The 14,101-nt window shown below is 38.9% G+C and overlaps 2 protein-coding genes across 5 annotated transcripts; one reads left to right on the top strand and one right to left on the bottom strand.

The window, feature by feature from the left end:
• Positions 1-435: 435 nt before the first annotated feature.
• On the bottom strand, positions 436-6,891 carry LOC124116335 (AP-4 complex subunit beta-1-like). The gene is made up of 2 exons (XM_046477632.2): positions 6,759-6,891; positions 436-4,526 (listed from the first exon to the last, which is right to left on the bottom strand). The coding sequence occupies exons 1-2, from the start codon at positions 6,867-6,869 to the stop codon at positions 3,006-3,008; spliced, it is 1,632 nt and encodes a 543-aa protein (XP_046333588.1). The 5' UTR covers positions 6,870-6,891; the 3' UTR covers positions 436-3,005.
• Positions 6,892-9,581: 2,690 nt separating this feature from the next.
• Positions 9,582-14,101, top strand: LOC124116334. 4 transcript variants are annotated; one of them, XR_006858100.2, is made up of 3 exons: positions 9,582-9,694; positions 11,146-11,241; positions 12,247-14,101. XR_006858100.2 is itself a non-coding variant. In XM_046477629.2 (2 exons), exon 2 carries the CDS (start codon positions 11,588-11,590, stop codon positions 12,827-12,829), a length of 1,242 nt encoding a protein of 413 aa, XP_046333585.1. In that variant the 5' UTR covers positions 9,582-9,694; positions 11,146-11,587; the 3' UTR covers positions 12,830-14,101. The 4 variants fall into 4 exon arrangements, 2 of the variants coding, with proteins under 2 accessions (XP_046333585.1, XP_046333586.1); XM_046477629.2 differs by having other exon boundaries at positions 11,146-14,101; XR_006858099.2 differs by having other exon boundaries at positions 9,587-11,241.

Raw genomic sequence — 14,101 nt, 5'->3', positions numbered from 1 at the left:
AAGGGAGGTGTTCTTGGGGTGGCCATCCCCCACCCCCGTACCCACACCTCTTTTTAATGTTAAAAATCCTACAATTAATAGTACATGTAGATTTGGTAATTAAATGACAAATGGAAGCCCCCTTTTTTCGAAATCCAGGATCCCTCCCTGCCAGAGCACAGGAATGATGCTAAAGAAAACTGCAATGGAACACCGGGACTTGCAGGTAACTAAGGTAGTGTCACGGGCTGGGTGATGGGCTTTAATACAGCTGCCTTGGACACTTATTTTAGTGGGTCTCTAATGATCTAAGATAAAAAAAAACTTACATCTTATAGAATCCTTGATGTCACCATGGTGATGTCATATATTTTCACATCTCTCTCACTCACACATATCAAGGTTGTATAATGTGGACAAATAACACAAAAGACAACAATTGCAATAAAGTTATGAAATAGAATTATTACCTTAGTCAGGAAGCACAATTTACTAGTTCATATATTTCATATTTTTCACAATAAACCACTAATTAATGCTACATCATATTCTTTAAAGTAACAAACTAAATAAACTAATATTGTAATCCCAGTCCTGATTTAGTCTTTGGTACATGAAGTGTCCCTTAAAACAAAGAACAACAAACACCAGAAAACGTGTTGAGTCTATAAAATCACCACCATAATTATGCAATTGAACTATTATATTATAAGACAAGACAGTTTAATATTTCTCCATAATTCCCTTTTTTATGACAAGGAATATGATGCTCATACACCTAATAAGGGGGGAAAAGAAGCCCTGAAATGTTTTGTTGGTATAAAAAAAAGAATTTGTTATCCATAATACGCCTTGTAATAATTATATCCAACTTGTAAATGCCTACTATGACTCATATGTCATTTTGTGTTCTTTAAGAAGTTATCACTGCTAGTTTTGTTGGTCTTGCAGGTTAAGGTTGACATAGTGTAAGTACATTTGTTTTTCATGACGATATTTCAAGTTTGCAGTTGTAACACAGCTGGTGGTCATGAGATCGGATCCCACTCCCCATCCACTCACATTTCACACAAAGGTCTTAATACATGGAATATGTATGTAATCTTTTTCAAACATATTCAGGCAAAAACTTGGGTGTCTCACAAGATGTGCTGAAACTTATAGATACTGCGTTATCAAGCCATCAAACCCACTACCACCACGGAACATGCTGTTTGTAGGGATCATAGGAATCCCCAAATGGGTTCCTGTCAGACTGACTACCAAATGGTTTGACTCCTATCTTACTGTACATAAAGTCCAATGCTGATCACACAACTAATTATCAATGAACAAACTCAACTAACCAGTCTTCTGATAGATACAATACACCTGAGTATGTACTGACTAGATTTAAAGTAGGACGCATTTACACATGACAATGTTTGACATCGTGAGTTTTCATGCGACGATACGATACACAATACGTTTTTTTCTGAATGTATACAAGACGATGTACTTGCTGAAATAAATTATTGACAACTCCTTTAATGAGTGAGTGGGAGTGAGTATGGTTTAACATCGCTTTTAGCAATATTCCAGCAATATCACAGCTGGGGGACTCCAGAAATGGGCTTCACACGTTGACTCTTTTAATGAACCCACCGGCATTTTTGTGAGTCAAATATCTCAAAATCCGTTATAATTAGTGTGTCAAGTTCACTATTAAAAATAACTGCTACAAACGTGTCTACAGGTAGCGTCCTTTTGAAATATTTATAGTCATGCCGCGATACGTATTGTATCACCCTATGTGTCGGGACCTTCCTGTATCTTTTCAACCCAAACGTATGGGAAAGCTAAAACGACTCTCACAGTGTTGAACATGTTATTGCTGAATCAGCTCTTTTTTCAGCGATTCACAAGAGTTTGAAGATTGCAATATAATATGATTTGACTCATAGTTGATCATTTATGACTAGAGCATATGACTGCTGTCTTACAGCAGAGACCATATAATAGCAGCCATAACCTGATTGAGATACACATGCATACATCATGATATTTATTTAACATTCTCAATTGAATTTGAATCGTGAAAACACATGTCAGCCTCAGATAGAGGTTGTCCCGAAAAAGGCAGCATGTTCACAATATGTGACCTATCAAAATAACTTGTCTTGTATTGTCTTAATGTTGTTCTGTTTATATATCCCCAATCAAATGATAAATAGTGCATGCTTCCCATTAGGCAACATATATAAATGTGTTTCAGGTAACAAAACTAACAAGCTTACTGTTTCGCTAACAAATATTGTCAGTACATTCAGTAGGCATGGAAGGAAGCTAAAAAGAAAACTATAGATTTTTATGAATTTTCATGACAGCTAGGTTCTACTTACTTCTGTATAATAATTATTGTTATTTATTTAAAAAACAATGAAACACCACATTAATGTACAAAGTCTGATTTACAATACATCAATTTGATGCCAGTAAGTACAATTATTTTTATTGATACAAAAAAAACCATTAGAGTCAAAGATGAAAAGGTAGAATTGTAACTGATGCCATTACAAAATCTGACTATCAATAAGCCTGTCAAGTAAAGATTTTGAAGAAATGTGACATTAGATCACTTACCATGTTTACTCCTGGTAGTGAGGCCAAGCAGCAGCACCTACAAACCTGATAACCTACATCATATACAAATGTCCTGTGTCCTGTTGATGCCAAGACACTAGGCCAAGTGTACATTAATGTTCAGTGAATAACAACTAATATCAAATCCTCAACGACCTTATCAAGGGTTCAAGAGGTTACTAATATCATACATGAATTTCAACGGGAATGATAAGGTTCTAACTTGCTTTAAAATTTTAAACAATCTTAATCAGCAAAACAAGTCTTAAAAATCAGTCGGCTGCCTATCATATACTTGAATTGTACTGAAACGATATCACAAGTCATGATACATATGAGATATGATACATTGTTTCCGTCATACTGAATAAATCCAAATTCTTTGATCATCTCACTCTTGGTCTCTACTCAGGATCTAAACCACAGATCACGGATTTGGCATACACCACGTCTGTCTCCAACAGGCTATAGTAGAACTTTGCCCTGTCTCTCAATGCCCGATTCGAGTCACTGATACACGCCTCTAACAGTGACCCCAGAATTGACTGTGTCTCTCCAGGTCGAGAGAAGAAGACTTTGATGACTGTGTTGAGAAGCTGCTCCTTGAGGTCTGGGTTGTCAATCTCCTCCAGTCTGTCCACAAAGTCTTCTAGAATGTAGGGAACATCCTCCGCATGTTGCCCATACTCCCCAAGCAGGTGTAGTAGAGCTATAGTCCCGGAATCATCTTTAACAGTCCTGTGGATGCTGCCCAGGATCAAGATGATGTCCTTGATCCTGTCCTGGTCCTTTAAGGGTACCATCTGTAGGACTTGTAGAACATTTGATACCACTTGACTAGAGGAACTTTCAAGAAGAACTTGGAACTTTTCTAAACAGCTTTGGTTGAGATGCTGGTGAGATCTAGAAATGGTGGCTAGTGCATCTACAGCACATTTGGACACTTCTTTGCATCCATCCTTGCAGTGGAGGCTCAGCTCATCCAGAATTGCTTGTTCGTTGTTCTGGTTCAGCAGCACAGGTAGAAACTTCATCTTCTTCATCTTCAGGTATGGAGGTTCTTTGTAGCGGCAGAAAAATGACTGATAGTCAGAACAGAACACCTGAAGATGCATTTTAGATAGAGAAGACAAAAAATCTACCACAGAATAGATAAGCTCAATATTGCCAGAACCAAGATGACTCACTATGGCTTCCTTGCCTCTCCGACATATTTCACTTTGTAGATGAGGCATTGGACTTACAATATGCAGAAAGAGTTCCAGGCAGAAGCATACTACAGTACAGCTGTTATGTTTGAGAAAAGGATCAACAAGGTTCATAATGTCAAACACTTCATCATCTGATGAAGGTGTGTATTTCTTTAGAACCATTAATATATTGGCTTGTGACCAAGTCGGGAAGTCCTTCACCCTGTTTAACAAATGATGAGCTATATTCTTGTTAAGGACAATGCCTCCTTCATCATGAAGAATCTCCTCAAGAGCAGATATACAGTTGACAACCACAAGTGGATCTGGATCTCGAATCATGGAATACAACTGATCAATGATGTGGCCATCTCGGATGTAACTACTACAGAAATGAAATACTTTGACACTTCCAATTACAGCCGCCCTTCTTACATAGGAGCTTTTATCTGACAAAGCTTTCTTAAGAGCCTTGTCTGCAAATTCAAGAATCGATTCCTGCTGTAGGGCGCAGAGAGTTTTAAGAGCAAGACCTCTTAACATTGGGTTACTTTCCTGGCAGTCTTTCAGGAGTGTATTTATGGCAAGTAGGATCATTTCCGGGTCGTTGGCACCATACTGAATGAGGATATGACCAGCCATCTTTTTTATGCACATGTCGGAGTGGGCTAGCAGCTTGACCGCTGAGGGCAACAATGGCGTCAGGTTAGCATGATTGGCACTTAGAGTCATCACCTACGGAAGAAATATTAAAGAACCAATATTTGAACCATGGAAACATGAGTGACTTAAAATGCGAAAATAACATGTAGGCCTATACTACGTCTGAGTGTTGAAAATCCATTTCTGTACTTTGATTATACCCAGGGTACATTTCTGTAGTAACCAGTAAAAGACGACCCCTTCAGCTACACTATGATACAGTGAGTTAGTGAGTTTGATTTTACGCCTCTTTCAGCAATATTCCAGCAATATCACGGCTGGGGACACCAGAAATGGGCTCCACACATTGTACACATGTTGGGAATTGAACCCGGGTCTTCAGCATGACGAGCGAACGCTTTAACCACTTGGCTACCCGACCTCCCCTAAACTATGATACAAAGGCTAAAATTGCTTACAGCTAGTGCACAGGGATTTTATAAGGGACAGGACGTTGACTATTCTAAATCATTGTTTGTCAACAATAGCCGAGAGCTTATTCCGTGTGAGAATTGTCTGCCCAAGTGACCACACCATGGGTGTAGGCTTATCACATTACAGGACTTTTCTCGTTTGTAAACAAACACACTAATTCTGAAATAAGAACAGATTGGCCTAATGTAAGCCTTTTGTTGCACTTCACATATTGTTTTGCATAATTATATAGACATACTACTACAGATGCGACAGTGAGGTGCATGACAATATAGCTTTACACATCAAATTGACAATATCGCTAGCTCTCCGAAGGGCTTCTGTTCTTGCTTCAGAATAAGTGCGCTTGTTTACAAACAAGACAAAAGTCCCGTCACGTGATAAGCCTACACCTATGGTGTGGTCACTGGAGAAGAAAAATTCTCTAGTGGAATAAGGTGAGCAGAGCCAAGTTAGCTTGGAGGTTATCTGCTATTGTTTACAAACAAAGTTTTAGAACGGTGAACGTCCTGTCCCTTAATCTTAATGGTACAACACTTGGTTCATCACGGTCATCCTGCATTGACATATTATGTTTTCACAAATTAGACAAAGGTCTGCTGTGCTGATTGCTATTTGGTTATCCACAATAAAAATCATTAGATTATTATCTGGTAACCAGAGTATATGATTTTTCAGAACTGAGTTCTGACTAGCCGTTAGATAACATATGAAAAATAATTTACTCACAAAGCTGCTTGGTTGATAAGAAAAAGATAACTCTTTTTTTTTTTAAATGGATTATGTCAGACCCCAAAGGGAATGCATGATTCTAATTTTTAATGAACGGTCAACGAAAACAAAACATGGATCCCTTTGCTCTGAGGGTTATAGCCAAAACGGCACCTCAGCAAAACGGCACTGAGTGAAAACGGCACCGACTGACGAAATCGCACCTTGCTTTAAGCGAAAATGGCCCACTATTGCCTGGCAAAAACGGCACCTTATATATTTTTTTTCCTTGGTACTGAAATACATGAAATTAAACTTACATGGTCACTTGCAAACATAAATAATTGAGAAATGTTAATACAAGTTTACATTAAAAACTAGCCTCAATTCCAATTTACTCGCCGATCCTGATTGGGAGGTGCAACTAAACTTATTGTGAAACTTATTCATACTTTGAGGTTTTAAATACCTTTACTCAAATTAATTCAATGTCACGCTAAAACTGAGTCTGTCTGAAATGTCAAGAAATTGGACTACAGGTATACTATATATTTAATATTTATTTTAGTAAGTAGGAAATAATTTTATAGATATTCCATATATATATATATATATATATATATATATATATATATATATATATATATATCCCGGGTCCCCTTTTTGCCGGCAGCCGACATTACAAGTATGCATTAATGCATGAGCAAAGTATATACATACTACTACATAAATCGTTCTTATCGTTATTAAAAAAAGAGGTGCCGTTTTCGCCTGAGAAATAGGTGACGTTTTGCTTAGATGTCGTTTTAACCTGCACCCAGCTCCGACGTCTCTTCAAATACGTTTAGATGTAATGCTCTTCTTTTACTATTCGACATAGCTACGATTCACGCATTCAGAACATTCTACTAGAGCTTATGGAGGCTGGAGCAAAATCAGCATACTTTTGTAGACTGTTATGAAGACGTGATTCGTGTGAGCGATCAGAAGGAAAGTGAAAGCAGTACATTGGTACAATTTCGCAGCAACTGTAGAACGATGCATTGAGTGGGCATTTAGCGTTTAATTCCGAATTCCTCAAGCCAACTATTACATTAACAGGGTAGGTTATATACTTACCTTTGACAGGACCGATCGGCATGAAGCAAAATCATTCAAACATTCCGGGCTGCTCATTTTTGCTGCAAGAGTATCAATAGTATGTCTACCACCGACAGAAGCTGACGCCATTTTGAACGTTCATAGGTTGTCACATGACAGGTGTTATAAAAAGAGACCAGTAACTGAAACGAACAGAACGAATTATCATACTCCTATATTTCCTCTCCCAAATAACCCAGGAAGACATTGAATAGAGATTGTAGGTTATTTTATACTAGTATATTTATGTACCTTTAGTGATAAAAAACCCTGATATTCCAGATGGGGTTTTTAAGAATGATATTCCAGTCTGAATTTTATGTAAAAAAATACTATACTTTTTTTAACAGACTGTATTTACTAATTTTCATAATTAATATCAGTATGAATGGTATTTTATGAGGGTGCTAAGCGTCTTTGGTCAGCAGCATGCCGAGCCCTTTTCCGGATGCCACTATGTTGTAAGCTGGATGCCAGGAAGTGCTTTTCTGGTACGCGGATACTTTCAATGTATGAATTAAATTGTTATGGTTTCCTTTCTTGCAAAGAGTGTCAAATCAATACAAAATTTAGCCCTAACCTTATAAGCAAGAATGATCATGCGTTCTATGTGAAAATCCCAGTCGCATTTACTAACACTAGCTGTGTATACTGATGTGACTCGAGAGTTCTTAAGGCGGGGCTGGACGGGGTGTCGCCACCCTCTTTATTGGTGAAATACACACACCAGTCAAACCATCCACTTTTATAGAATACATGGACACATCACGTGGAATTTTATATAATATTTACAGTAATTTTTTTTTTTCGCAATTACATTTTAAAACTGCTATTTCTGACAATTGTCTAAAATGCATTATACTTTTCACAAAGCCAAAAATATTTGCAATACCATGCAAGTTTTAATCCTGTCATTTTACAAACAAACTTTACTCATCAGATGACTCCAGCCTTATGTTATATGTAAAGTATCCTTAAACAGTAACACGTGTCCCTGAACAGAAACACGTATCCTTGGACATAAAAACGTATCCCTGAACATTAACACCATGCAGTTTGAGAATGTACAGACTTGTACTGCACTACCAAAATATCAATGTGTTTGTCATTATCAGATTCGTAAGCCAGCGGTGAGGTCTTGTGCTCTTTTAAAGAAGTCAAGCAATACCCAAAGCCTAGAAAATATGAAAGAAGATGTACTTGGTCCAACTTTATACGTCCCAGTTGTATTCGCATTTTGCACCCAAATGTCAGCTCTGACTGACGTTCAGTAAAACCTAATGATTTGGACAATATGAACATCGTTGTTGGATTACCAGTTAGCAGAGCTTGGAACGACCGCTCAGTGGCTTACTATATTTCAAAACTACATATTTTAACGGGGCCAAGTGATGTTGTATGGAATATTTGGCAATGAGTGAGTGAGTGTGGTTTTGGCAATATTTCAGCAATACCACGACGGGAGACACCAGAAATGGGCTTCACACCTTGTACACGTGGGGTGAATCGAACACGGGTCTTCGGTGTGATGAACGCGCGCTTTAACCACGAGGCTACTCCACCTCTGTTTGGCAATGATACTTGTTGCAGTGTTTAGAGTGATCTAATATAATGTGAGTGAAATTGAATTCAAGCTTAATACTCCAGATATATCACGAAGCATATAATTCATGAAGTCTGTAAGCGGTGGACAAACATATTTGGGCATTATATGAGCCCCATTGTACCCACCCAATCCTGATTTCAGCTCCAACAACCAGCATGTAAAACTGGGGACCTATTCTCATTAAAACCCAGGGGAACCGCGAAGATCTGGATTGGAAAGGGTCGTCAGCAACCCATCGATGCTTGTCGTAAGAGACGACTAAGGGGGTCGGGTCGTCGGGCTCGCTGACTTGGTTGATGCATGTCATGGTATCACAATTGCGTAAATCGAAGTTCATGATATATTAATCACTGGATTGCCTGGTCCAGACTCGATTATTTACGGAGCGCCATCATATACCTGAAATATTGCTGAGTGCGGCGTTGAACAACAAACGTAGAAAATAAAGAAAACCAAATCCAGGGTCATAATCAACGCTCACAACCAAGCATGGCAGGCCACGTATTTCCGATCACAGGACCATGTAACTAATAATAATGTAGCCGTCATAAAAATTCCGAGTACCGGTGATGGGATTCGAACCACGGACCTGATCAGATGTCGGACGCCTTGTCCAAAGCAATTAACCCCGTCAGCAAGGTAAGGATGTCACCTGTGGGATGACTCCACGTCCTGCTACAATAATAACAAACAAACTCGCAAAAGTTTGTTGTTTTGCGTGTTTGTTTATTTTTATTATTAGTTACGTGGTCATGTGTTCCGATCGACTTTACACATTACACAAAAATTTTGCTACATGGAACTGACTTTTGTATTACTCTTGAAAAAATATTGTGTTCCATCTTCATATAGGGACATCCAGGCACCATCATGTCAAGTTCAACCTAAACGGACTAACCTCCATAATAAATGTTATAGCTAACGTTTGGCATTGTTGTAGCGTGATTATTAACTGGACTTCGTGTGAACGAATTGACGTGTTCCATTCCGCCAGGCTCCGTCTCTACATGTTACAAAGTTGACGTAGCGCAGAGCGAGTCGGGTCCATCAAACATTTTATTTATGTTGGTTTTATTTGGTCATTATTATTTTGATAAAGTTTTACCAGAAGCCCATTTCCATTGTGAATACAAAAACAATTTTTAAGCAAAATCAATTTCCGGTGTTGCTACGGTAACGGTTGCTAAGTTCAAGACCCGGATCTTTCAATTCATCGTTGACAGAAGCGTATCATTGCTATCGCAGTTGTTATTTTATCAGATTTCATCGACCTATTTGAGTTCAAGTGACTTCTTGTTATTGCAGATAGGTTTGTAGATGTTATTTTGCATGTATCCATTTTGTTTTCTCCTGAAATGTCTCCGAATTTGTGTTTGTTACCATTGTAAACAAAACAGACCATCCTTGACAACCAGGAAATAGTATTAAACATTTTGAGGTCCTCTTTGAAAACGTTTTCCTTTAGATTAGTGTTGTATTATCGATTTCTTCATTTATCAGCTTGTTTGCCTATCACATTGAGACGCACGTTGTAAGTATTTCGGTAATTCTGGAGCCACCACGTTTGTTTTGACCCCAAAACTGACCTGAATTCTGATCATGTTTATGAACGGCCCAACCCACAAAAAACGACAAGTAGATTATCCTAAACCCTATGACCTTACCCACAAGTCCGTAGCCCAAGTCTAATAAAATTTCTTTCGGTCAAGTAAGCTTTGCTAGTAAAAGTTCATACATTAACACTAAGATCGGGTGAAATGATAGAATGCAGGCTACATCAGTGGGCTAAAACTGCACTGTTTTTGTGAAAACGGCTAGGCTGATGAAGTCCCTCCAAATGATGTCAAGTGACATGTTCAGACACAGCATGTAACAAATATTCAAAGACATAGAATATTGGTTGGGGTTTATTAGTTACATGGTCCTGTGTTTTGTGCAAGCAGACTCAAAGCTTTTGGCACAGACTGTAAACCAAACTACAATATTTGCCAGTCCCTATATACAACTGTGCTTTGGGGATTTGCGAATGATGTCTATCAAGGTTTTAATCATTGAAAGTAAGATCTGGTTGGAATACTTTCTGCAGCTTAGGTCCAGTAGTATTCTGTTTTGGTCTGTTAAGCTCAGCTGATAGTTCTCCATATCATAATGTTCACAAAAATCCACTGATTGATGCCAAAAGACAATTGTGGGCCAGTTAACTTGGAATTTTGGAAAGGTGTTTTAAAATGGGGAAGATTAAGTTTTGCACAGAGTTAATAAAGTCATGAAAATTTCCTAATACCATTTTATTGATCTCTCACAATCACAACAGTCAGTCCCACTATGTCTAATGTCTGTGATTAGATAGAATGTACATTACCAGTCCCTAAATATTTATGTGCTTTGGGGAATTTTATGTGTTCTATTGCAGTTATTTTTTGCAGACTAGTTAAAATATAAAATTATAATTTATTTCTAACCCTGTGACAGGGGGTTGTAGGTTTTTTAACCATCATAAATTGATCAATAATATTGTCATAGTTGTAACTACATGCCTACTAGGGCCGGGGCGGGTAACTTGGGTACTCGGATCGGGTGGTTCCTGAGTAGGACCCACATTTGGACTTGTCCCAGCCCTAATGCTTACTATTTCTACATGCCTAAAAACATTGTTTTTATCCATGAAATATGCTTATAAAGCACAACACCTTATTTATAAACTGATAAAACATCAAGGTGTTATGATATAAAGTAATTTCTTGTCTATATTGTTGACAGGTTTCTGTTGTTGTGACCGACAGTGTGAAGTATTATCTGGATTCTACAGTTTATCCTGTGTTTCACCTTGATCTGGTGCAAAGATCAACTCCAGAGGTACACTCATCTAAACAACACACACAATAATGACATGTCCCAGTTCGAACACAAATACACTAGCTTTTACATTCTAGCCAGGGTTTCAGATCGGTTCAATCTCCTGGACACTGACAGATTGTCGTCCTAAATAGATCGTTTTCAAATTTGGTAGAGATGTAGAGGAATGTCCTATCAAAAGTTGATAAAGTCATGGAAATGTCCTTATGCCATTTAACTCAGTCAAAATCACTGTATGAGAACAAACATTCATGTAAATAAGGTTAACATGTGACAATACCTGTATATTGTGCTTTGTGTGAAATGAATCTAAATAAATCCCACATTGATACTTCAGAGACACAACATGCTGTGTCCCAGTGAGAGTTGGGTGAACCTGGATGACCCTCCCTGCCCTGACACTGATGCTGTCATCCCCTCCAGTCCTACAATGAGGTCCACCAGCCTAATATGCCCCAACCCTAGATCCTCCATCTTCTACAACAGCATCCTACAACAGTTTGAACAACCTATTTCCTTCCCATCCTTCATCCCAAGCCAGTATCTGAATATTCACAATGCAGGTTTTTTCAGTCCAAATACCAGTGTGCTTCATTCAGACTATCCTAACTTTACTTCTAACTGTACTGACACTAATGACCTTCCTTCAATGTTTCTATTAGAGAGCAGACATGTCTTCCCCAGCCGAAATCATACATCCCTCCCTGCTGACACCAGTGCAAACATATTCCCAAGCCCATGTGATATGTCCCTCCCTGCTGACACCAGTGCAAGCACATTCCTCAGCCCATGTGATATGTCCCTCCCTGCTGACACCAGTGCAAGCACATTTCTCAGCCCATGTGATATGTCCCTCCCTGCTGACACCAGTGCAAGCACATTCCTCAGCCCATGTGATATGTCCCTCCCTGCCAGCATCAGTGCAAGCATAAGCCAAACTTCAATCAGTGGAGGGTTTGTTGATGAACTCTCACCACCTCATTTCATGTCTGTTACTATTTGCAGTGAATCAAGCCTCAGCCAGACCTCATTGGGCACGGATTTTGACGATTCCACCTTCAGGCCTCTTCAAGTTGACAGTGAATGCAGCCTAGATCAAACTGCAATCAGCCAGATCTTATTGGGCCCAGATTTTGATGATGCATCCTTCCAGCTGCTTCCAATTGACAGTGCATGCAGCCTAGATCAAGCATCAATCAGCCAGACATCATTGGGCCCAGATTTTGATGATTCCACTTTCAGGCCTCTTACCATTAGCAGTGCATGCAGCCTAGATCAAGCAACAATCAGCCAGACATCATTGGGCCCTGAGTTTGAAGATTCCACATTCAGGAAGCTTCAGGTTGACAGTGCTTGCAGCCTAGATCAAGCATCAATCAGCCAGACGTCATTGGGCCCAGATTTGGATGATTCCATCTTCAGCAGTGAATGCAACCTGTCACAAGACTACAGCCAGACTTTGATGAAATCCATCGTCAGCCCTGATCCTGGGAGCAGTGATGCCAGCCTGTCTCAGGCCATCAGCCAATCATCAGTTGGTGAAGATTTCAGTGAATCCATCCTCATAACCTATTCCTTTCAGCTGTGAATCCGGTCACAAGATATCAGCCAGAACAAATGAGAGCTTCATCAAAACTTCAATCTCTAGAGTACTTTATGACCCCAAACTTTATCCCAGTCTGCCTAGTTAGAGACCTATTCATTCTAAATTAGCGTCTAAAACGTTATTCATTATTAATTCAATATTTTCATAAGATATTTATGTCTGGACATCACTTTATTGAATATTAACATTGTGCTACTGTATCTAATTCTAATTATCTCTTAAAATGTTGGGAAAATGTCTTATAGAAGTCAACTATAAATTTACAAGACTAGTAATCTTTTGATGTTTTGTTTTCAATTAAGAAAAAAATACTGACTTGTGAATTTGTGATAACATTGAAAATGTTACTTTTAACTTAGCTATATTTTGTCATTTATTGACAATTTCCTTCGGCGCTGACATCAAATTATCTTATTTATCATATAAGGTATACCGAAGAAGCCAGCCAGCCAAAATTCAGCCCATCACCAATCGCCACAAACATGACGTGGGCAATATTTTTTTCACCCTGAACAAGGCATGTGTTAAATTGAGATGTAAACAATTTCTTTTCCCAACTTGACAATTCTTATTTCAATGAAGCTTCACCAACAAATTTCAATGGTATTTTCCCCTTCACATATTGTACCTCCTGAACTCGTTTCAATGTTGAGCAAGACAGACATGTGCCACGCCTCTTCCTTGTTGCCCAGTGAGCAGTTTCAACTGCCTGTTCCATGTAGTCAAACTCTCAGGTGATTTGAGAAGCCAGGAGATTAATCCCAGCCTGATTTATGTATCTCCATGTCTATAGGAATGTATTAATATTATCCACCTTCGTGAGACCTGGAACCTACCACCTATACAACAAGATGCTGGCGAGAAATGTGTGTGGAAAGTTCAAACTGACTTGCCATTTTGTTATGAGCATAGATAGGTGCAGACAGAGTTAGGATCACAATCAGGACTCGTTTTTACTCCAAACCCTCGTCCAGATCTTGTCTTTAATTGGCACAGATTTTATCAACCAATCTCTTTAATCTCATGTAGGCTAACACATATCTTGTAGCAATGCCTTGATGTACCCTTCTTTTTAGTGGGGACAGAGGTGGCTCGATCAGTTGTCTAAGTCTAGAGTTACGTTCCTTGGGCCCACCAGAAACCTATGATTGTGGGTTCGATTCCCGGTTCGCCCTGATTATGTTTCTAGGTTCGTCAGCACCATAACCGTGCTCGTGGGTTTCACCAAAGTGGTAATTGTCTGAGACCTGCATC

Source organism: Haliotis rufescens, unplaced genomic scaffold (assembly GCF_023055435.1).
Source record: "Haliotis rufescens isolate VD_foot unplaced genomic scaffold, xgHalRufe1.0.p SCAF_5, whole genome shotgun sequence".
Taxonomy (NCBI): domain Eukaryota; kingdom Metazoa; phylum Mollusca; class Gastropoda; order Lepetellida; family Haliotidae; genus Haliotis; species Haliotis rufescens.
Note: the sequence above shows the minus strand (reverse complement) of the source record. Positions and strands in the feature narration are given on the sequence as shown.